Here is a 25264-nt window from a genome sequence, read left to right on the forward strand (position 1 = left end):
ATTTTTTACAACCCCCATAAAACATTACAATCTCTCCATCGAGCGGTTGGTTTCTCTAAATTCATTTTCTACTTCATGGTTGCTTTAAAATGAACATCAACAATTTAAATGCAATGTACAAGTCATACAACCTTAGGAGGCAAATTGATATAGGCCAACGTCTTTGTAATTAAAATTGAAATTTTTATCTTATGTACACGCACATCCATCGATAGGATATTTACAGACATGATGTGACAAAATAAGAACGTTTCGCGGTCGTCAAGCTATCGGTCAACCAAGAAAACATACAAGTGACGACGGTTGACCAATTCGATCGGATTCGAAAATATGGTGAAATTGGCTAAATTTTTTACCACACTCATAATTTATTGTAATAATCCCATCCAACGATCGGTTTTTCCATTTTCTTTGAATTGATAGGGGTTGCTCTTTGGAGTGCATGATATATAAATATAGGTTTATAAGAGTAACTAAGTTTGACCTAGTTGATTAAATTCGAAACGAGAACCAAATATGCTGAATTTTTCACAACCACCATAAAACATTACAATCTCTCTATCAAGCGTTGGTTTCTCTAAATTCATTTTTCACTTCATAGTTGCTTTGGAATGAACCTCAACAATTTAAATGCAACATATAAGTCATACAACTTTAGGAGGCAAATTGGTATACGTCAACGTCTTTATAATTAAAATTGAAATTTTTATCTTATGTCCACGCATATCCATCGATGAAATATTTATAGACGTGATGTAGAAAATTAAGCACGTTTCGTGATTGTTACGCCATCAGTCAACCAGGAAGACATAGAAGTGACGACGGTTGACCAATTCGATCGGATTCGAAAATATGGTGAAATTGGTTAAATTTTTTACCACACTCATAATTTATTGTAATGATCACATCCAACGGTTAGTTTTTTTATTTTCTTTGAATTGATAGACGTTGCTCTTTGGAGTGTATGATATATATATATATAAGGATTAAATACTTGTTACTCCTCCAACTTTTGCCTGAAAAACAGTTTAGTCCCTCGCCTTTTAAATTAAACTGGATAGTCCTTATTCTCTCTAATTCTCACACAACAGGTCCCTAACAGGCCTAAAATTACAATTATACCCTCATTTCATCTTTTATTTAAATTTTTTTAATTCTTCTCTCTTTTTATTTTTATTTTTTATTTTTCCTACTTCTCTCTCTCTCTCCTCCTAAAAACAAAATCCCTAAGACTCTCTCTCTCTCTCGCCCCCCCCCCAATATCCGGTGCAGATCACCGCCTTCGTCGCAATGAAGATCAAGGCCTTACGTGTTGTTATCGGATCCAAGCGAGGAATTTGGGTTACCCGAGGAACTCAGGGCCTAGTTTTTGCAGAAATCGAAGCTCACCGTCACGGGTAAATCTCTGAGTGATTTCAAAATCGTGCCGCAAAAGTGATTGAACGAGAGGTTGAGCATGCATGAGAGAGACTTGAGGTCGCTGAAATCCTCTAGCACCGATCCGGTGAAGCCGTTGTCGGAGAGGTATATTGGAGGAGATTTTCCATATCGAACCAAATTCCCGTCGGAATTTCAGAATTTCGCAAGTGAATTTGTTTCCAGCGAGTATCAGTCTCTGCAATTGCTTATAGTTTTCCAGACCTTTGTCTAAGGAACCAGATAGGGAGTTGTTGGAAAGGTCAAGGTTACGGGTACAGTGGTGGGCTGGGTTCTGGATTAGGCACCAAGTCGGGTTCTTTGGCTTTAGGTTAGTGTTTGTTCCTGTCTAGCTTTATGTAGAGGTGATAATGTGATGGATTGATGTTGATATAGCAATTGGAATTAGGATACAATTTGTTTTTTGAATCATATGATGGCGGAGTCGCGGGAGTGGCGGCTGACAAGGGATTGGGAGTGGTGAGGGGAGTCGACGGGGCTGAGGACGGGGGTAGACTGAAAAGACGTGGTGGTCTTCTCGCCGTTGTGGGAGTCGCGGGAAGGGCTTTGGACGTAGTAGATTGAGGAACAGGGGAATTGGGTCGGGGACGATGGTTTGCACTAATGGCAGAGTATGCCTACACCAACTCTTAGAGAGAGAGAGAGAGTAAATAAAAAGAGAGAAGAGGAAAAAAAAAAAAAAAAAGAAGGAAGTGAGGGTATAATAGTCATTTTAGGCCTGTTAGGGACCTGTTGTGTGAGAATTAGAGAGAATAAGGACTATCCAGTTTAACTTAAAAGGCGAGGGACTAAACTGTTTTTCAGGCAAAAGTTTGAGGAGTAACAAGTATTTAATCCTCTATATAAATATACGTTTATAAAAAAATTAGTATCTTTGTAGATTTATTTGTAAATAAAGCCCGCAAGGCCAGGCCCAAAAAAGCCAGCAAGGCCCGCTTTATATGGACGGGCTTGGATCCTTCAATTTACAATAAAGCCCGGCCCGCTACTATTTAAAAATATAGTAAGGTCCAGCCCAAGCCCGCTATGATGAGGCCTAGTTCGTGGTCATTATGTCCTTAGTCAATCAAGAGATTATATATGTTACTTCGGTTTGCCTAAGTGGATGGAAATCAAAACTATGGCAAAATTGGCTAAGTTTTTTAAAACATGCATAAAATAGTACTATCTTCTCATCCAACGATCGGTTTCTCCAATTTCTCGTGTCTTAATGAAGTTGCTCTTTGAAAAATCTAATTGATAAATATATGGTTGTAAATTAATCGAAGTATAAACGAGAATGAAATTGGATTAATTTTTGGAAAATGTCAATATATCAATTTTTAATTTCATTTTTTTAGAATGAAATTAATTTAAGGAAAATTTATTAATGCAAAAAATTTAAGAAATTAAAGTGGAGTGCATGGGTAAGGTAATGCAAATGCATTACTACTATGGTAATGTCAAATGCATTAGTACATATTACTATCCGGAAGAATTTAAGGAATTAAAGTAGAACTATTATAAATTATAGACTTAATATCATAAACAGTTTAGAGACTTTGGGAATATTCCTGAATTTTTCTTGATGTAAAATCTTCAATTTATGAACTCAATAATAAAGTACACGACGTGAGGAGTCCGTAAGAATTTTCAAAATTTTTTTTGGACATCTGAGCTATTTATTACGATTTTCTTTATTTTCATAATTATGAAAAATTATTTAAGGGAAGAGCAATTAACGTGGTAAAATCTGAGTCGTTGATCAAAATTTGATTCTAGGATATAAATATGCAATTCAGATCGAAGAGCCCAGAAGCATCGGGCCTCTCAACCCGTTTTCTCGACCCACGAAGCTATAACGGTGACCTGACCATATCTTCGCCTTTAGGCGACATTGCGGCGGCGCACCAGTCTCATCCGACTCGCATCTCTATCTACGACGTCCCTGGTGTATTGGTTAGTCCGTTCGTCGAATGTGTGGGGAGAATCGAAGGTTCTCATCTATATACAAATTACCCAGCAATGACCTCGTTCCAAAACTAACAAGAAACAAGAATTGTACGACATCACTTCACTTGAAGCTTTCGAAGGGTTAGCGACCTTGGGCTCCCAGACCGGATCGAAGGTGGGGTGGCCGGCTTTCTTGGAGGCCTCGAATATCAACGATTTTTCTGATCCGCTACAAGGCCCATGTGGTGGCCGGGGAGGAGATGGGCTGGAGCTTGAGGGAGAGGGACGATAGCCTTCACCGGAGAGCTGGAACCTGGTTCATGCCAGAGCCCTGGGAGACGAGTATGGTGCCTTGGTTTATGGGAATTGTGGGGGATTCCCTTCAGGAGGTTCTCAACAATGGAGCTCTCTTGATCAAGATGGAGGAAAAGCTTAGAGGTGATAGGATCCGATTAGACCATAGAACGCGCCTCACGCGCCAAGGAAAAAAAAAAAAAAAAAAATCAAAGGTGTGGGTTCTCTCCCGGCCGAACGCTGTCGGCGGTCCCGCCGCTGTGTTCCGGCCCGGGAGAGGATGATGTTTCGGAGAGATGGTGGGGTTCCAGGGCAGCGGTGCGGTCCAGGGTGGGTGGATGTGTCTTCGGCGATGGGCGGGGCGGATCGATCTCCATCTCGATCTGACCCTCTTGGATCCGGGGCGACGGCTGTGGTGCTGCAGCGACGGAGTTCGGCTGTCCGGCGGTGGTTTCTTTCGTCTCCAACCCTGAGTGGGCTGTGGCCGCGGCGGCTCAGATCGGATCGCGGCGGTGGAGATCCCGAAAGGGATCTGTCTCTGCTTCGGTTTGGGCCCGTTTTGTGGTCGTCTGCCTGGTGTAGGGGCTGGCTGTGGTATGTTAAGGCGGTACGAGGGCCTTTTGATGTGCGGCGGTGGCGGTGTGTTGGCGTTGGGGCTCGCCGGCGGAGGGTTTGGCTGCTCGCTGCGTGTGCTGTTTGCCGGGGGAAGTGGGGTTTGGGCCGGCCCATTGTTTTTGGGCTTCTGGGGTTTTTTGTTATTTCCAGTTTGGTTGGTTACTGTTTGTTTCTAGTTGTTGTTTTGGTGTGTTTGTTTGTTATTGTCTTGTTGACAATAAGTCCCTCTCAGCGAGGGTTGGGGAAGTCGGTGCTGTCTGTCTGTCAATGTGATGGTGAATCACCCCTACACGTGGTCTGGCTGTTTTGGGCCACGGTGTCCGAACGGGTGATTCAGTTCATCTTTTTGTTGATGGTGAGGTTGTATCGTTACTTTTGGTTTTGGTTTTGGTTTTGGTTGTTACTCGGTGCAGCCGGTTGGTTTTGGTTGTTACTTGGTGTAGCCAGTTGTTTTGGTTCGTTACTCGATGTAGCCCGTAGTAGTGGGCGTAAAATTTGGTCAGGGGTTGGGCCTTTTTGGTTCATGGAAGTCAGGTTTGTTGACGGTCCCTTAACTGGTCATTCCAATGGAATGTTCTGTAACAAGTTTGGTTGTAATATGTGTGGTTATTAATGGATTTTCCTTTCTTCTCAAAAAAAAAAAAAAGATGGAGGAAAAGCGGGCATGCCTGCTTTCATTCTGAAATGGGGTTTGGTGATGTTTGTGCGTCAGGGGGGGTGAGAGAGGATGTGAGAGGTCATGGTAAAATCAAATATTCACCAGGTTTTACTTTTTTTTGTCTTATGACCTAGATCTTGACTAACGCCTTTAGTAGTAACGGAACCCTATTTTTTAACATCCACGTGACTATCACATGGTCAGTGTAGTTGCACATAGGTGCATGGAATACACTCTCATTTTTTTGACCCAGCTTCACTTTGGCAAGTCTATCACTTCCTGTTTCTTTGACTGACTTTGTAACCAACCTTATCAATCTCCAACTTGATTGCCACGTCCTTTGATTGCAGCAACCACATTCTTTAATTGCAACAAAGTTTTATATTTTTCTTTAAAATTTGACCTGGAGACGTTATTTTTTCTTATTCAACAAGCTGTTAACTGATTTATCCTAAAGCCTATGGTTTTATCTTGAACCAAGATTCGGCGGAAGTTGGCACCAGAGCCCATCTATGTATCTTAACATGACCTGAAAGTTGATGTCTAGCTCGGTTTTGTGGTTCTGCAACTCAAGCTGACACATGTCTTCTTTACAAAACTTATGGTCTCACTGTAATCTATATTGCTTTCTCCGGATTTATTAGGTTCAAATAATGCATATTACTAGAAATGTGGTCACATTATCTCCTACAATAAACAAATTTGTTAAGTACCATTGTGGATGTTCTTGCAACATGTTTAAATTGCAGAAGTTAAATGCAAAATTAATTTTACTTAGTTGATATATAGATGCTTATAATTACAAAGACAATCCTCGAGATTATATGTAACCTCTGCTACTACAAATTTTTTCCCATGTCTTGTATATTTTCGGCTGGGAGAAACTGTCGGGATTAGTTCTTTATGGACTTGTACACCTGGGTGTGAAAACTTAGGGGGAAAAAAATCCTATGAGGAGAAACCTCACTATTAGGCAGAAACAAACCCAACATTAGTTCAAAACACAAGCGATCGAGGCTATGGCCCATGGCCTATGAGGATTCAGCCATGCGGCTCTCTCACGGAAAGATATTTCAAATTCCCAAACTTATGGGAGCGGACCCAAAACTTACTCCCTAAAATAAAAAGGATTTCCAAGATCATGATTTTTCACTAAAAACTGTCGATACAAATTGCATGTTCTTACTTTCTCAATTAAGTCTCCTCTTTCTCAATCATGATTTTTAAGCAATTCTCCAACCAGTGGAACTCGAAAATCTTAACCCGATTTTTTCTATAATATTTTCCAAAGTTTGAAGAAAATGCATAGAGAAAAAAGATGCCGGTGTTCTGTCAATTGGAAAGCCTTCTAAAAGTCATTTACTACAGATGGTGAGTTTGTGACACGTAAAAATTTTAAGGAAAAAAAAATGATACTTACAAGGTTTAGCATGTTTTGGTAAGTCATGGAACCTTCAAACGTGCTAATAATCTGTTTGGAAAAGAAAAAAAAAATCTCTATGCATGCCTAAGCTTACCCATTCATAGAGCGTGATTATGTTAGAACTCGCAAAACACCGAAATATTAAAAAAAGTTATTGGACTATTTATACTACAAGGGAAATCTCTTTTAAAGATAAAAATATAGGAGACGCAACTCATGTGCATCTGTAATAACTATTATGGGTGACAAAAATATTGGTTTGTCACCTAAAAGTCGTCAACATAAATTAAATTCACATTATGTTTGCGTTTGCGAGACAAACTAATAAAGAGAGGAGACAATCAAATCAATTCACATATTCTCTCTCTCTCTCTCTCTCTGTGCAGTTTTGAAATGCTAAACAATGCTCCTTAATTTTAAGCGGAAATACATGATGCCCTTGCTTGTTTCGATTATGCCTAGTCGAGGCTCTCAGCTCCCTTATGGAGTTTTGTCGAACTGGGCGTCGAGGTCGGCCATAGGCTAATCACCCTATCAAAATAGCTTGTGATGTTGGTGATGGGTAAGTCACAAACAATCATCCAAATTCATGGTCGGGATAATTTTCCATTGCAGTTGGTATATATACAGATTCTACTTTCTAGGGTTTGTCGGCTTTATTTATATGAGTCTGTGGAAGCCGCACGTACAGGTCAAGCTAAATAGAGAGACAGTGCTATGCTCACCTAGTCACCTTGCGTCATCAATTATATCACTAGTAATTGCCACAGAATCGAGTGTCTTGTGCGAGACAGATTTGCGTCTTGCAATAGAATTAGAATTAGAATGAGCAAAACAGTGGGGATGAGTCGTATAAATTTCCCTGGCATGCATGGGGCTAGAATTAGGTATTGCTTACCACACTTACTAAATAGTCAATGCAGAATTTTGCTCTGGTTGTGGTTTTTTCTGTCCCTATCCTAATTATTATACATATATATTGAAAGATGAGTTAACTGTTATTACTGTTCATCAAAGGGAGGAAAATGCGATTTTGCCCTTAATGTTCGTTGAGAATATCAAGCTGGTCTTCTATAAACCCTGAATAAGGAAAACGCCTGATTTGGTAGTGGATTCGGGAACCTTAGCAAAAACAAAAACAAGAATCACCGACTGAAAGAGAGAGTGAGAGTTCGATCTTGGTCTCTGCTGTGGTTCTTCGTCTCACTTAGATTGATAGTGAGGAGGTTGTTGATCGGCATAGCCAGGTCTCAATTTTCGTTTGTTTCCAGCTTGGAGGCATAAAAGGTAACTGCTTGATGTTAATTTTTGGGTCAATTTTGTTGGGTACGGTTTTTTGGGATTATTCGATTAAGGGTTTTGTGTAAAATTTCATCAGCATGTGCTTTGTTTCTCAGATTGTATCGGAATTGCAAAGCTCTGATTTTTGGTGTGGGTGGAGGCTGCTTTGTCTCTTTTCTACAGCTGTGATCTAAATTGGGAGTGTGATCTGGATTTCTATAATCAGTGGATTGCTTCTTTTCTCTGCGGTCGTTTAAGGAGGATTGAGAGGTCGATATTTTTGTTTTGATTTGTGAATTTGGATTTGGTTCATTCTTTTGTGCTTACGATCTTCTGTGATTTAGATTTTGTGATTGGCTTCTGATGCAGGTTTTTGTTGCATCTTTTGCATTGGTTGGGTTATAGTTTGAAAAAGGGTGAGCGTATTTGTCAGTTTTTGATTATCTGTGGAGGAATTTTGGTTTGTGGTTTTGAATTGATTTGATTCTCCAAGTCAGCACGATTTTTTTCAGAGGGATCTTGCAACAGGAGAAGGGAGAGACAGAAACACTGACAGTGAAGTGGAGGTCGATAGCAAGGTTTGGATCCGGTTTGGGAGGGATCTTTCAGCAGGAGAAGAGGTATGGGTGTCAATCAAAGTTGGGTTAGTTTTGATTTTTATTGAATATATCTGCAACGATTTTGCAATCAGTCTTTCAATTGATCTCTGTTTTTTTTTTTGGAATATTGTATGAACATCATTGTCAGATGTCTGGCTCAATTGCACTGTGAAAGTGATATTGGCTTAATCACTTTCAAAAATTGGACGCTTCTGGTCTTGATCTTCTTCATCATCACTACTTTCCAAGCTGCTTAGTTTATTGTATCTACTCCTCCTTCTGTAGCACTCCGTCTTCATGCTTCACCAAAATGGAGAGAGAGAGAGAGACCCAGATTACAATACCAAAGAGAAATAGGGGTGAAAGGCCAGGGATTCATGACCACCACCAAAAGTTGGTGTGGTTCAGAGGTGGACTTTAAATAAATTAGACCAAAAGTAAACATCATTAAATGGAGGAGGGTTATAGGGACAGTTATTCATGCCCAGAGCCCTTTTGGCTTTTGCTAATTTGAGAGTTGAAAGTGTTTTTGGTAGCGTTTCACAAAAGTAACCGAGGTGTTACATGCTTTTTAACAAAGCACCTGTAGAAATGCACTTGAGAAGCTTATAAAACAGAAGTTCTTCCTACAAAAGTAGTGTCAAGGGGACCTAAAGTGGTCTTTGGTCGTGAAGAAACTATGAAGTACACTAGGTAGATGTGTAATTAAAATTCCAAGAACCAAAAGTCAGAAAGCAGCAATGGAGAGCATGTGACTTGAGTTAAGCATGAGCAACAGAGAGAGAGATAGTGAGTAGAAGCGGAGAAAGAAGATGCACAGTTTTTTTATTTTTTTATTTTTTATTTTTTCCAGTAGAAAAGGGTAAAGTGAAGATTAAATTTTTACTGAGATTAGGGGAGGTGTATCTACCAAATTTCTATTTTCTGATATTGTTTTATTAATGTGTCTTCATTTCTTCTTCTGACTCCATTTTTAACAGTTTGGTTTATCTTTGGTTTCAGGATAATTGTGTTTGGGTAGGTGATCTGCTACAACTAAACCAATTGTGCTTGGGTTTTGAAGATAATCGTCCTAGATCAACCAGGTGAGGGACCATCGCTTCTAATTTGTTTCATTTATTCTTCGTCAGTTGGTTTCGCAAGGGCTGGGTTACACATATAATCAGTGCCCCCCCCCCCCCCCCCCCCCCCCTTTTTTTTTTTTTTCAATATTGCTATAATTTTTTCATTCAATTGATGTAGTTGTGCTTCATTATTTTCATATAACTAAGATTCTGAATAAAGCCAAGGAGCTATATTGTTGGTTATTGATTGTTTGTATTGTTTTTTGAAATTGGGTTGCAGAAAACAGAAGAAGTGTTGCTGGTTTTCGGATTTCAGTGATTGAAGGTAAGGTTTTGATTTTCGGTCTGCACCAGAGTGATTGACGTTTAAAATATTATCAAAATAAGTTAATTGCTGCACTCTCAGTGTGTAACCCAAATGGAGAGAGAGAGAGACCCAGCCCTATGGATTAATTCAATAACTAATGATTGAACAATAAAAGCCATGAATCAATTGTTTGATTCAATGATTAGTCAAAATAACTAAGGTAAATATTGGGTTTTGCTCAGGGATGGTGCCCCTGGATATATATAATTCAAATACTTTTAGTTTTATTTGTGGTCAAAAATAAATTGTGAGGTACCAAATTAATTTAAAATCTCAAGCCAGATATTCCAAACTTTATGACTTTGAATAGTGTCTCTGTTGGTTTCGCAGTTTTCAGTATTGTGGATTGGAGTATCTCCCCGTTTTTGCTTTGTTGATTGGATTTTGCCGCATCCAGCATCGACTTAATTAGGTATTACCTTTTGTTCTTATTCTATGTTCTTGATTTGCATATGAAATAGGGGATGATTTTAGTTGTTTGAGTTCAAAACATTGGTGTTTGGTGATTGGGTTTGGGGATTTACCTGATGTTCTGCAAATATTGAAACATTTGATAGCAGAAAAATTGCTCTTTTTTATTTATTTATAAACTACTGTGGTGGATTTTAAGGCTATGTTACTGATCGAGTTCTAGAAGATGATATAATCAATTTTCAGTTGTGGTTAGGATTTTAGAAGTTGGAATTTTGAGGTTTTATGTTCTTTATGGTTTCCATGTCTACGGTTTGAAGTTTATAACAGTAGTGCATATTTGTGAGAAGGAAATGATGAGTTGTTGTTCTTGAAATAAGAAATTGGTAGAATCAGATATGGGTGTTCATGTTTCAGGGATATTGTTTGTTGTGGAGTTTGCGATTTCAGTAATTGGTTGGGGAAGAGGTTGGAGGTCAGATTTTCATCATGAAGCACAACTACAATTATCAGTTTTGGGTTTGGGATCAATTTTGGTCTTCAATTATCAAAAAACAATTGTTTTCAATCTATATCCTTATTTATTCATTTATACTTTTAATAATGGCTCTGCTTTTAATAATGGTTTTGTTTTGGTTGTGGCTCATGGAAGCACAAATTTCCGCGTAATGTGCACATTATTTGGAGTCCAGGAGAAATTCAAGAAGTTTCCTGGGAAGTTCAACCAAAGTTCAGTTGGGAGTCCTTGAGTACAATTTCGCATCCAACTGAACAACACTACCAACTGAACTTCCTTGCACTCCCTTTTAGATTAGATCTTTACTTCAATTTCCAAAACTTTTGTCTGCTTCATTTTCAGTTTCATTAGTATCATATTAACTACCGCAGCAAAGCGCGCTGAGTTTAGGTAGTGTCTGAATAATTATTGCGATCTGAATTATTGATGAGTGGTTCCTAAGGAGTAGCCTTGGGAGTTTGCAAATGAGTGGTTCCTAAGGAGCAGACACATTTATTGATAAATTTTGTGAGGAGAAAATGCAACAATAACTTTCCCTCTCAGAGTTCATGTTCTGGATTTCTGGTATGTGTTTTGATTTGGGAAAGAACATTTGTTGGTTTTTTGCTTAATACATTTTCGTAATGAAGAAAATTGTTACTGATGCGGATTTTGTATGTTTGATTCAGTTTCAGGGTCGGACCTAATTTTCAAGTTTGCAACTTTATAATCCCAAAAGCCAGAAGAGATTTAGGGCTTGACATAGTCTAAAAGCCATGGGAGAAGATCATGTGTACACAAAAGATCGGAGGGTTGAATCCATTCCAGATGAGGTTCTCAAATTTTGATTTGTTTTTAGTTTTTCCCCGTTCTCTTCTTTTTACTAAAACCTGTCTTCATTTGTTTGTGTACAGCTCCTTGCATTCTCTGGCTCACACCCACTTAACAGTAATTGGCTCAGGTGATTTATATGATCTCTTATATATGCCAATGTAATTCATACGTGATCTGTATGATATAGTATTTGTTTAATGATTACATCAGTTTAAATGGTTAGTTGTAGTTGGAGTAACCGTATCGGAATTGCTTAGTGAGGGTGCACTTGCTATTGTTCGTTTCTTATTCTTTCCCGTTGTTTGAATTGTACTTAACTATCTCAATTATTTTTGCACGATCAAATTGCTTTTCCACAGTGATTTCTATTCAATGTTAATGATTTGTATGTCTTATCAACTTCACGTTGTTCAATACGTAATTTCTGTAGCTCTGTTTATTTGAATCAGTCATGTAGAGTTTCTAAACTGTAATACATTGCCCTAAAAAGGTTATTCCCTTTTCCTTTCCAGTTTTAATAGTGAGGTTTCTTCCCTTTTCCTTTCCCTCACAAGCTGGAATATGGGCTTTTGAACATCAAGCCTGAACGTATGGATACTTTTTCTGTTATCTATAGTCAACGTCTTAGTTTGAGTGAACAAAAACTAGAGGATCAGAGGTTTTGACTCCACAGAGGTGCACTCTCTACAGTGATTGTATTTGTTTATGCAGATTCTGTATGCAAGCAGGTCTGCCATTACCCTGATCCTGTAACAAGGTAAACAAAATCTATTCACCTATTGAAAGATGGAAAAGACCATTTGGTTAAAGCTTTCATTTCAAAACCACATTATTTTGAATCTCTATTATAGTTTGGTTCACTATTTACCTGAGTGAGAGTGCATGGATCAGTATTCTATGAGGACTTAGATAACAAAAAGCTTCATTGATTAGCTATTTCGTATTCCACTTATGCTATTATGCTCTATTTGTGCGCAAATTTTTAGGGTCACAAGTTTGAATGAATTCTATAGTTACTATACTAGAGAAGAATAGAGCTTGAAGAATGGTTTGGGTTGCTTTACTTGGCACTTTTAGACGTTTTTGTCATGCCAATTGAAGCTCTTTACTACATTTAAAAAAAAAAGATGAAGATCCTCTTGACCCTTTGTATTGTGTATAACAGTCTTTCGACATAAGTTCAATATAAACTTCATTTACTTCTCTTTTTAAATCCGTTTGTTCTTTTCTTTTCAGGTTTAACATTGCACCAGACTTGATGAATCAAGCAAAAGATTATTTGAACAAAACTATATATGTTTGTTATATTGTTGGCTAGAGTGAGTGTTTTAAGGCTAGAGTGAGTGTTTTAAAATGCGCAAAAAAAAAAAAAAAAATGTATCTTCTAATGTTCCAATTATGTTTATTCGACCCAAAAGTTGTGGTTGCACGGTTGTGTGCAGTCCTGCCTTACTTTGAATGCCAATTTAGGATGGCCTGCCTTTGGAATGTTGATTTATGTGATTCTGTATTTGTCCTATCTCTCTTTGTTAGTACATTTTGAATGAGAACCTCTCCTATCAGCCGCAAAGAAGGTAATGTGTGCTGAGCATTAAATTGCGATAATAGTTACTAGAAATTTCTAATTTGGAGTAAATTGATGAATTCTTCAAAAGTGAGATTATTTTGACAACAAATATTGGCCCAGAAATGTTAATGTTAAATTAGAAGTGCTGCATCAAGCAAACAAACTCGCGGCATCGCGCGGGTTATATCGCTAGTATATATTATAAGTTAGGAGAGCGCAGCTAGGTGTAAATTCTCACTTTATCTCAAAGACGGCCAGCTGCCACTAGCCGGACAACACGTCACCATTTGTCCCTAGCTTTTACGATGCATGCAATGTAGGTTGAATCACTTGAATGAGATCAAAAAATGTTTCGCAGTCATCGACCATCTTCCGCGTTTGAGTTTGGTACGCATACCGTGAATTTTTCTTCTTGATCTCTCTAGTTTGCCAGTCATTGATGATTCAGTATTTATTGCTCAATTATTTGGATCAACCCTCTTCAAGTTTCAACTGTACATGATTTGTTTCACTTGAATATATACAGGAAAGTACCAAGGGTTAAGGGACACATGCATGGCCCTTGGGTTAGCTAAAGTGATGAGGAAATAGCGGAGACCTATGTACTAGGATTAAGACTATAAGATCCCGGCTAAGAATAAAGGGTCATGTTCAAGATATTGAAGGAAATTAAATACCATACATATAAAATGGGTTTGCTAGCCAGTTGTAAATTGCATATTTAGCATTGATTCATTGATAAAAACAAAAGATAGAACAAACTTTTTTTTTTTTTTTTATCAAACTAGAATTGGAACTTTCATTTCTTTCTTTGTTTAAAACTACCTTCAAGATGGAGTCACGATTATTTCATGTTTACAAATAGGTAAAACTCTAATCGCTTATGTATCTTACGATTATATATGTCTCAGACCATGTATATGTATCTATAATAGTAATGTCTCAGACCATGTATCTTTTTATTATAATTGATGTAATCGTTTATGTTTCTAGCTACTTTTGGTGTTATCAATATTATCAGTCTATTGTTATACTTTAGTTCACTAATTAAGATTCCCCAACAATTAATTATGGTGCATAGTACGCCCAGAATATGAGAAATTCTAGAAGAAAAGCACCTGCTCCCTATTATGGTATGTCTATATGTGAAGGACCTCATGTCCTCTTCTCCAAAATCAGAAATTAAATAGGGATGAAATCAGCTGTCCCCATTATTCTATCACAATTCTGTCCCCTCAATATGATTGGTCCACAGAGATTAAAAAAATATTTTCTTAATATTTTGTTCTATTTTTTAATCTCTGTGGACCAATCATGTTGAGGCCTTGAGAGGACAAAATTGAGACACAGAAATCTGGGACAACTGATTTCATCCCAATTAAACAGAGGGTACAGTACGACTATCAAGAGAAAAGGTCGGCAAGTATTGTAATGACCGAATAGTACATAGATAACGGCATGAATACACCACAAACCAACTATTGAATTTACCAGAGAACATTTAATGGTTTAATAATGGTCATCATAATGTTACAGTGGATAATCGAAGAGCAAGACATACATCTTACTACTAGAACGGCATTTTATGATACGCAAATTCGAAAACCTGTGAACAAATATGTAAGCATGGTTCTATAAATTGCTAGGTGCTAGTCGGGTGGTGGCCAAAGGACTAGCACCCAGGAGCCCCGCCGCCTAGGCGATTTTTTTATTTCTATAATTTTTATTTTATTTTTATAATATATAATTATAAAATTAAGAATATACAACAGCTGCAGCTGCAGCAATAATTTTATATAAGTATAGCAATAATTAATAATATATACACATGAAACCATACACTGATACACCCATGATGTTTCATAGATTATTAGAATACTAGTCTGCAGTCACATGCTCTGCATGTGCAAGAATTTTTTTCACTAAAAATTTAATATCTGTAAATAGTGTTAGATATCTGCAGATAGTGGGTAGGGGTAGTTATCCGCAGAAGAAATATATATATATATATATATATATATATATATATATATATATATATATACTTTTCTGTTATTTTGTTAATTACATTTATATCCCTAATTTATTAAATAATAATTTAATATACTGCAGATAGTGGGTAGGGGAAGTAAGGGTAATGCAGATAGTGGGTAGGTGTAGTTATCCGCAGAAGAAATATATATATATATATATATTTTTTTTTTTTACTTTTCTGTTATTTTGTTAATTACATTTATATCCCTAATTTATTAAATATTAATGTAATATACTGCAGATAGTGGGTAGGGGAAGTAAGGGTAATGCAGATAGTGGGTAGGTGTAGTTATCCGCAGAAGAAATATATATATATATATATATATATATATATATTTGAGAAAATTTCGCAAACAATACACCAAGTAAAGGCCACTAATAATTCTTATACATAAAGTTCCAAACCAAACATTTCAGTACATGAAATCTGAAACTCGACCCACTATCAGTACACGACGTCAATTTTTGACACCAAAATGTCCATTATGCCCTCAGTTCTTTTTTTTTTAATAATTTTTTTTTTCCTTCGTTTTTTCTATTATTTTTTTCTTTTATTTTTTTTCCTTCATTTTTTCTGTTTTTTTTTGTTATTTTTTTTTCTTTCTTTTTTATCTCTTTGTTCTTCCTTCTTCCGGGCTCACTCCCTCGCTTCCAACGCCGCCTTCCTCACCTCCACGCTCACTCCCTCGCTTCCAACGCCGCCCTTGCCCTCCAATTGGTGAGATTTATGGTCCTACAGCTTATATTTGTAACTCAGCCAATATTTAGTCATGTGAAAAGAAAGAAAGAGATAAAAAGAAGGAAAAAAAAAACGAAGGAAGAAAAAAAAATAACAGAAAAAACGAAGGAAAAAAAAATAACAGAAAAAAAAATTTATTAAAAAAAAAAGAACTGAGGGCATAATGGACATTTTGGTGTCAAAAATTGACGTCGTGTACTGATAGTGGGTCGAGTTTCAGATTTCGTGTACCGAAATGTTTGGTTTGGAACTTTATGTATAAGAATTATTAGTGGCCTTTACTTGGTATACTGTTTGCGAAATTTTCCCTATATATTTTACTTTTCTGTTATTTTGTTAATTACATTTATATCCCTAATATATGAAATATTAATTTAATATAATTTATGGTTTGAGGGTATTTGAGTATTTTCACGTCCACTTTGGCTAACAAACCCTCTTCTTTTAATAATAGTATAGATATACACCAAGTCTATTTTAGAATATAAGCAATATTGTACTTATCCACACTACACATGCTTCGCATCACCTCCATCTATATCTCTATCTATGAGCAATAAACCACCACAAACTCACAACGCGTTGTCTCTCTCTCACTCTGGGCTTCATCAAAACTCCCACAACTTGCTCAAAATCAAAACTCAGTGCCATGTTTCTATCAGTCTCCTACTCCAAATCAAACTCATCTGTGATCGTCTTTCGCCGCTAATCCTCTCACAAAACTAAACAGGTGAATCATCAAATCTCATTTAACCATGAACACGGCTTTGATTGTTTTCTGGGTTTTCATTCAATTCCAGATTTGATTTCTCTTCATTAATTACCGAATCGCTCAAATTTTGCTTGATTGGTAGAATTCAATTCAATTCCAATTCCGCCTAGCCTAGCCGCCTAGCGCCCTGCTCAACCGCCCATGCACCTAATTGCCCACCTAAGCCACCTAGGCGACCTCCCAAACCCCAGTTCGCCGACCCCCACTGATCTAGGGGTGGACACCCGCCGCCTAAGCAGCCTGGGCGGCTTATTTTTAGAACACTGTATGTAAGTAATTAGCAAATCCAGTTTGCCTTCTTTCTTCATTTATTATGATAAACCAAGGGGAGGATTCAGAGTACCAACGTGCACTTGCACCAACATAAATGAATAGTTGGATTACATCAAATACATTTTTTAGTTATTAAAAAAAAGAAGTTATAAATGCATTCAAAAAAACAAAAAAGTTATAAATATTAAGGGTTGAGATCATGTATAAGTGTTGGGTCACTTGCACCAACATGAATGAATAGTTCGATTACATCAAATACATTTTTTGGTTATTAAAAAAAAAAGTTATAAATATTAAGGGTTGAGATCATATTATAAGTGTTGGGTCACTAGCCTTAATGAAAATTAAAATTCAAGGATTCAACTTGGACTAGGAGACGATGGAGTCTTATGTATGTAACTCCGAATTTTATTAGGTACCTAGATCTTGACTTCTAATTAGAGAGTAAAGACCTACTTACAAATCTACTGAAGGTGCTGCTGACACAATAATTTTATGCTTCGTTTGGTTTGCGGAAAGTAAGCATCGAGAAAGAAAAGTTGTTCATTTCTTGTGTTTGGGATGTAAAAGGAAATTATACTTTTTTGAAGCAAATGAAAATAGGGGGGGGGGGGGGGGGGAAATGGTTCCTTCCATACTTCAAATAAGGAATCACTTTTCCCCATTCTTTCCTTGCATTTATTACTCACAACACATTATTTTATTGTATTAATTGCAAACTTTTTAACAGCTTTCCGGATAACTTTTCTTATGTTACCAAACATCAAAATGGAAAGTTCTTTGTAAATTTCATTTTCCTTCCATTCCCATGGGAAAGACAAAGGAATTAATTTTCTTTCCACGAACCAAATGAGGTCTTAGGTGATTAAAGGCTGTAGCCAGCAGCTAGCGCTCTCTCTCTCTCTCTCTCTGATTAGGTGTCTGTAAAGCTCATATACATTATTATTATTATTATTTTGAAAAAGCTCATATACATTATTACATGTGTCATGTGTGTTAAATTATTGGTGGAGTCATACATACATCGTAATGTGCCAGAGTTAAATTATTGGTGGAGTCATATTTTGCATTGGGCTATGATAACCTAATTCATTGTTGTTAACTCTATCTTTTAGATGCCATAGTGCATAATGTGTTTACTCTATGGTATAAAGTGGAATGATTATGATCGGACCGGTACACACACATATGCAGATACATATAAGGGCCGGTCCTCAACTTTTTTATGCCTTGGGCGAAATTTTGTGTGTGTGCCCAACTAGCTTAAATGGACATGTAATGATTCTTACAAAATGTCATATTCTAAATTCTTTTTTTAGGGGTTTGGAACCCAGTCAAGCTGGGCGGCTCATCCCCACGCCGATTTTATTATATAAAGAAACATTATACAATGGGGGGGGGGACATAAAACCAAAACCCCATATAAAAAAGATTACAAATCATCTAAAATGATGCCTTATTGCATTTCTTGAAGCAAAATCATCAATTATCTTCTCATAGTCAACATTTACCAACATATTTCTTTCAATGGTTAAAATAGCTAATCCATTCAGCCTATCTTGAGTCATGGTAGTCCGCAGATAAGACTTTAATAATTTTAATTTTGAAAAACTTCTTACGGCGGATGCTACCATCACCGGTATAGTCAATAAAATCCTATATGCAACCATAACACTTGGAAACATATCCATTTTCTTTGCAAACTCCATAATTGGAATGGATGTCCAAGGCCTATCTGTTTCATATGCCTCATTCGGCAACATCTCCTGCAAAATTTGTAACTCCATAAGAAAATATTTCGCATCAATATCAGAACCCTCACCATTTCTCAAAGCAATTTCGCATCATATGCCTCATTCATTTCTCATTCTGATTTTCTACAAACTCATCATAATGAATTTGTAGTTCAGGTTCATTTACTAAATTCTCAACATGATTTTCAACAGATTCATTTGTTTCTTTAACAAAATATCTATCTAAAGATCCCCGTTGAGATTGAATAATTTCTTCTTCTCTTTTTTCTTTTTCTTTTTTCTTTTTCTTTTTTGAGAACCTGAGAGTTGCTTCCGAGGAAACATTATTGAAAGTAGCTAGAAAAAAATCAAACAAGCAAGCCAAAACACTAAACGTTGAATGATAAACACTTTAGCATAGAACAATGAAACCTGGAAATCTGGAATCAGCTTTTTTCCTTCTTGTTTTTTCTTTTCTGATCGAGACTGACTTGCAAATCCAACTTCTAATTGCACATAATATTGAAAAGTGAAAACCAATGAATGAGCAGGTTGTTAGAAATCAAAATTGGGTGTTCTTCAATTTTGATATCTAATGGTCAATGGTTACTCAATTGCCAATTGCCAGAATAATCCATCATCAAGAAGTCCATGGAGAAAATAAAATGAAAACTTGTAAATTGGATTCAAGTCGTTCTGTAAAATTTTTGAGTAATCAATAACCACATCCGACTATAACTAGAACAGTATATGAGAGAAACTAAAGAATACACCAAAAAGAAGCTGCACTTACCGGACAGAATTTCTTGACCATTAGTCATTAGATGAGCGTCACTTCAATCGTCTAAGCATACTGGATCCGATGCTTTGGCTGCTGCAGAACGAGTGCTCATCGGCAGGGCAGGTCCTGAATTGAAGAACACCCAATACAAATCAAAATTAGATATCAAAATTGAAGAACACCCAATACCAATCAAAATTAGATATCAAAATTGAAGCTTTGAAGAACACCCAATACCTATTTTGATTTGTACCTCAGCCTACATCGATCGAAAGCTGAAAAATTCGTATGACCACCATAGGATAACAGAAACATAGAGAGGAGAAAGATTGGCTGATGGATGAGAATGAACTGAAGAATTGAGTAACCATTGAAACCAATTTAAAGAAAAAATTTGCAGCGTTTCAAGGTTTGGGACTTGGGAGAGAGCAAGAAACGCTTGATAATCAATTTTGTTCCCGTTGCGCGTTGGAAGAAGATTGATAAGTAAAGACGCGATTACGCGTCTAGAAATCAGAATTTTTTTTTTTTTTAACACGTCCCACTCTATACATATATAATTAATTAATTATATAATAAAATATATATTATATATTAAATCTTATGGTTGAAATCTGGTGCCCCCCAATATGTTGGGCCCTGGGCTGTCGCCTACAATGCCCATAGGCAAGGCCGGCCAATAGTTATGTTTATAATCAGTGTGACGCAATCTTCTGCAGCATTTACCCAACTGTTCTGTCGCACGCATGATACAAACAGAAAATGCAGGATCAGGCAAATCTGAACCTGATCTTGACATATGAGAGCTTGCTAGTTATGCATATGTATTGACCTTACATTTTCGATGGACTTCAACAATACAATTCGATGGAGTTTTATATATAGAAACAGAAAAGGTACGCTAGCAAACTAAAGAAACCTAATTAAGTAAAGAAGAGGGACACCAACCTTACTCTTCCTCTCTGTGTTTGAACAAATAGAAGAAACAAAAGTGGGAAGAATAAGCAAATACCGGCCTGATCATAAAGATGTGCCGCATTATTCCATGAAAGAGAAGACACGCATGCATACTATTATTACATGAATATATATATAGATTCCTAGCTATATGCTCCCTTAAATGTTCAAAGAAACTAATAATATTGGTCTGCCATGAAATCTGAAGTAGTAGTGTCTGTGCTTGTGGTTTTGCTCATAGGTAATTTGGTATCCTTAGCACCTTTAAGATCGTCGCTCTCGAGTGGAAAGAGCTTAAGAGTTTGAGTTTCTCTGCTTTCTTCTTCTTCTTCTTTGTAATCATAATAGTGATGAAAGTCCAAGAGCTTTCTGTAAATTAATGTAGCTGACGCGTTTGTGTTTGAGGTCAGTCCAGGTGAATCGGTGTGTTCCATAAGTAGCCTGGAGGAATTGCTTTTCATTACCATGCTCATCATCCTCTCTTGCAGTATTGAAGATGATTTCTGAGGACATAACAGTAACAAATGAAACTCACGTACGTACAATGACAAATGAAACTCATGCACATATGGGATAGAGGCCAATAATCATTTTCCAAAAGTAAATAACGCATTCAATAAAAATCTATACTTTCTTGAGATTTTGGTCCGATATACGGTATACGCTTACCTGATCGGTAAGAAGAGTGAAGCTTGGTAGTGTTCGCCTATTCTGCTGCTCAACTTCAAAACAACGAACAAAGTCAACTGCAAGTAAATAATTTCCATAACTTGTAATAATCTGTTAATTAATTTTTGCACCCGTTCAACTATATAGAACCAATAAATTTACAAGTCCTTGTACTCGAGTGCCCGTTCAATTAATTAGGTTCTCCAGCTCTTGGCTAGGGTTTGCTGACTTGCCTGGTGAGTGTAAAGCACGGGTATATTATTTGTACTGAATGGTCTTAATTATTATTAACATAACCATTAAGTCTCTCACTCTCCCCTCCTCATAGCATAGATATTCAATATGGTATACAGTTATTGAGCCGTACACTACCAGAAAAATGGTCTTTTACGGCCCGCAAAGAGTGCCGTAAAAGACATTTTACGGCACACAAAAATGCGCCGTAAATGGACATGCCGTAAAAGACAAAACTCTTTTACGGCGTTTTTCCGAAATGCCGTAATAGACCTCACCAGAACGCCGTGAAAGACATAAAAGAGCGCCGTAAAAGAGTTTTAGAAATTCTTAATTTCGATTTTCAAATACAAAGAGCGTCGTAAATGACCAAATATGTGTGCCGTAATTGATATCAAAAGTATGCCGTGATTGATCTCAAAAGCATGCCGTGAAAGACAACAATGAACGCCGTAAAAGGGTTTAGAGATTTTTTATTTCATTTTGAAATAACAAAGCACGCCGTAATTGATGTCAGAAGCACGCCGTAATTGTAATTTGAGGCACGCCGTAAATGTGGTTGTAGGATATATTTACAGCATGTAATATTTGCACCGATTTTTTTTTCCTGTAAATTTTGTGATACCATTTCAAAATCTATATAAATCTATACAATTTATTGAGATGAAAAGCGAGATAACAAACTGCAATATCACATTACAAAATGTGAATTAATATGCCAACAACAATATTGTATAAAAACAACTTAATTAAACCAACAATTTATCATTACCGTCCTAAAATGTAAAACATTCTAGATTAACAAAGAGCATCCTAGATCAAAATCTTGAATCACTATAGCAATAGCATTGAAGACCCTTCCAAAGACGAATAACCAGAAGTTCATCATCACTGGATAGCTGGCTTTTCAACCCCATGACTGACAATGCTCTGAAATAAAAAAGCAGACGAATCAGTAAAAATAAATTGGAAGCAAATAACCTCCAGGAAATAACATACTCTAAGCATTAATCAACATGTACTTTAAAATCCATGTAAATACTCTAAGCATTAATCAACATGTACTTTGAAATCTGCAGGAGAGCAAAAAATCACCCTCAAAAGAACCAACAAGCAACTCAACAGAAGTTTAACGGCAGCAACTAAATAACAGAAATAAAAAAGTTGACATCAGCTACACAAGGCAGATTCCAAACATTCAAGACATGAAAGGTTCTTTTTTTTCGTTCATAAAGTGACACGGGGGGAAAATCCTATGCACCGAATGCCTCACATAGCCGGCGGGCCTTGTCACAATGGTGATGCAAGACCTATACCAGATGTAAAAAAGATGAGTCAAAAATAGACATCCATTGGAAAAAAGAAGACTGTATTCAGTGGAATACTATGCCTAGACAAGAAATACTTACCAATTTAAATCATGGAACTTTTATAAGAATGCAAGGGCTCCGTTTAAGAACCAGAAAGAACTAAGAAGCAAAGACTAAGCATCAAATTCTTTGTAAACAGATAACAATGAGAGCTGGAAATTCATAAAAGTAAATCAAAGAACTCAGACTCAAATTGAAAGACATAATCAATTCAATAAACAGAGCAGAGGAGAAACTATACCTTTGGATGGGAAGAGTTTGAGAGAAGGATATGAACAAGTAGAGAGAGACTTTGGGAAAGGAAGAGATTAAGAAAGAAGTTAAATCGTCTGATCAAGATAAATCCTTGAGTAGTGGATAAGAGGAGAGATGGTGATGGACTGAAATGATAGGAATTGGCAAATACCGAGGAGGAGTTGCGCGCAGAGAGTGAAAATAAGAAGAGTAGGAGCTGTTGCATAAAGAGAACAGCAAATGACATATGATTCTTCCAACTCCATCAAAATCCATGCCATCTCAAGCTAAACCAATTTTTCCATTCCAATTGATTATCTACCAAGTACTTCTAAAGAAAGAAAGGGTCTGACTTAGAGTGAAACGATAGAATGAGCAAATAAAATGGATTGGGCAGAATTTTCTTACAATTTCAAATATATTAAGGAAGTTGGAATAAAAGAAAATATCCTTCAGTTATACGACTGAAAGGAAAGTAATCATAATTAAAAATAGTAATATATAAAAACAATATCATATATAAGAAATCATAATATATCTTTGAAACTTGGGTCTCCAAAATGAAATTATTACCTTCAACAAAATAGAATACAGAACTTTATGTAAAAAACTAAAACAATCTTTATGAATGACAAGATCGAGTAAATAATACAACTACAATGAAATCATTTTTCTTAATGAACTGGAAGAAACCTACAAATTGGCAGACTGAATACCAGTAGGCCCCTGCTTAAATATAAGAAAGAAGACCACCTACAAATTAGCAGATGGGGAAAGACAAAATAACAACTTCAATAACTCTCTTAAAAGTGAAATTATTGTAGAGTGAGACAATTGGTAAACCTTGCAAATTCCACACTCATTGTCTGCATGACTCATATACTATAAAAGTATAAACCACACTGTTTCAAACATGCCAACCGCTAGTCCTCTAAAGCTAAATGTACAAATTTACCTAAAAACATCAGCAGCTGCCTGAGAATCAGCACCCATTGCAAGTCCAAGATCGGACCTTCTCACCAGAACCAAGAGAAATATAAGCACCTAGAATATGATCACACAAAAAAAAAAAAAACAGCCATATGATCCATAGGATAGAATCCATACAAATTAAATTGGGTCTAAATTTGCTTTCAAATGGGTGATTATAAAAACAAAAACAAAAAAAGAAAGATTGGTAATTTATAGGACTCACTATCTTCCCCTGCTTGAACCATTCATCAGAAGGGCTTGGTCCATATGAATACTTTCCTGTCAAAAACTTACCCACTTCCTCAGTTACTAGTACTGAAAAACTTGGAAAGGCCATTTAGCAAATAAAAGAGGTAGTGGAAAAGAGAATAGACACCTCCACTGAAAGAGAAGCCATCACCCACTTGATAATCAACATCTATGTAATAATCCTACCACAAAAACATGGTAACAAATCAATCAGATGTACAATCACATATCTTAAGGACCCCAAACGCTTGACCACCTCCAAATAACTAAACATATAGACCAATCAGAAACCCTAACCTATGAAATCAAACCAAACCAAAAGCGAAAGGGAAGGTACTCACCAGCCCCGAGTTGAGTTTGATAGACGGCCCGAGAGCACCGTCAGCGAACAGAAGTCATATCTCCACCGCAGCTTTCTCTATTGCAAAAACTACTTCAACCCCTAAAACCCAAACAAATACAACAAAATTAATCCAAAAACTGAACCATAGAGATAGAGATGGGGAAGCGGCGATGAGATAAAACCTCAAAATCCCTAAAAACCACCAAGTTTGAAGCTTTTGATTGAAAAATTAGATAAGGTAAATACAAACAGAGAAAGAAAGAGAAAGAGATAGCGGCCGGAGTACCTGAGAGAGGATGGAGAGAGAAGCAATTGATGCATACACGTCTGGCGTTGGAAGCCTCGAAGGGCCGCGCATAGCAAAGAAGAGAGAGAGAGACCCCAACTGAATTTGGGAGAGACATATTCACTCACCTAATGACAGGATTATTGGCTTCGGCCTTTAGATCGATGGGATGGCATCGAGCGAGGATGAAGAGAAGAAGAGGAAACGAGACGAGAGATGGAGAGTCTGAAGAGATCCGGGTTTGGCCTGAGTTTTTATCTTTTAAAAAAAAATGTCAGAGTAAAAAGGTTTGGTGGGAAATTAGAATTTAGCTAAAAATGGCTGAGCGGGATTGTTAAGAAACACATCATTTACGGCACACGTGAAAAGCACGCCGTAAAAGATAAAAAATTAGTCTTTTACAGCGCACAAAAAAAGTATGTCGTAAATGTAATATGTCATTTACGGCGCACATGAAAAGCACGCCGTAAAAGACAAAAAATGGACGTCTTTTACGGCGCACAAAAAAACATGCCGTAAATGACCATCTTTTACGGCGCACACGATATGCACGCCGTAATTTACGCGTCGTAAAAGACAAGTTTTCTAGTAGTGGTAGCCCGTAGGTGACCTAATAAAGGAGGTGGCCTCACCAAGTGTT

General features: G+C 36.9%; 1 protein-coding gene and 2 long non-coding RNA genes across 20 annotated transcripts; 1 reads left to right on the forward strand and 2 right to left on the reverse strand.

The window, feature by feature from the left end:
* The first annotated feature begins 7426 nt into the window (after positions 1 to 7426).
* Positions 7427 to 12930, forward strand: LOC133737991 (uncharacterized). 12 transcript variants are annotated; one of them, XR_009859923.1, is made up of 12 exons: positions 7427 to 7646; positions 7757 to 7910; positions 8010 to 8056; positions 8134 to 8260; positions 8388 to 8649; positions 9242 to 9324; positions 9584 to 9628; positions 10001 to 10082; positions 10499 to 11410; positions 11492 to 11538; positions 12123 to 12168; positions 12648 to 12930. It is a non-coding gene; the product is annotated as an uncharacterized LOC133737991 (long non-coding RNA). The 12 variants fall into 12 exon arrangements; XR_009859922.1 differs by having other exon boundaries at positions 7428 to 7646; positions 8138 to 8260; XR_009859915.1 differs by having other exon boundaries at positions 7432 to 7646; positions 8153 to 8260.
* Positions 12931 to 18091: 5161 nt separating this feature from the next.
* Positions 18092 to 19799, reverse strand: LOC133740237 (uncharacterized). Of its 2 annotated transcripts, none has more exons than XR_009861080.1 (3): positions 19548 to 19799; positions 19323 to 19436; positions 18092 to 18562 (listed from the first exon to the last, which is right to left on the reverse strand). It is a non-coding gene; the product is annotated as an uncharacterized LOC133740237 (long non-coding RNA). The 2 variants fall into 2 exon arrangements; XR_009861081.1 differs by lacking the exon at positions 18092 to 18562 and adding an exon at positions 19050 to 19225.
* A 1988-nt stretch (positions 19800 to 21787) lies between these two features.
* Positions 21788 to 24875, reverse strand: LOC133739986 (uncharacterized). Of its 6 annotated transcripts, none has more exons than XR_009860946.1 (6): positions 24625 to 24875; positions 24337 to 24437; positions 24123 to 24177; positions 23970 to 24025; positions 23730 to 23818; positions 21788 to 22639 (listed from the first exon to the last, which is right to left on the reverse strand). XR_009860946.1 is itself a non-coding variant. In XM_062167813.1 (5 exons), exons 3-5 carry the CDS (start codon positions 24081 to 24083, stop codon positions 21989 to 21991), a joined length of 315 nt encoding a protein of 104 aa, XP_062023797.1. In that variant the 5' UTR covers positions 24084 to 24177; positions 24337 to 24437; positions 24625 to 24875; the 3' UTR covers positions 21788 to 21988. The 6 variants fall into 6 exon arrangements, 1 of the variants encoding a protein (XP_062023797.1); XR_009860947.1 differs by having other exon boundaries at positions 21788 to 22480; positions 22580 to 22639; positions 23970 to 24177; XR_009860948.1 differs by having other exon boundaries at positions 21788 to 22100; positions 22193 to 22639; positions 23970 to 24177.
* Positions 24876 to 25264: the final 389 nt, after the last annotated feature.

Source organism: Rosa rugosa, chromosome 3, assembly GCF_958449725.1.
Source record: "Rosa rugosa chromosome 3, drRosRugo1.1, whole genome shotgun sequence".
Classification (NCBI taxonomy): domain Eukaryota; kingdom Viridiplantae; phylum Streptophyta; class Magnoliopsida; order Rosales; family Rosaceae; genus Rosa; species Rosa rugosa.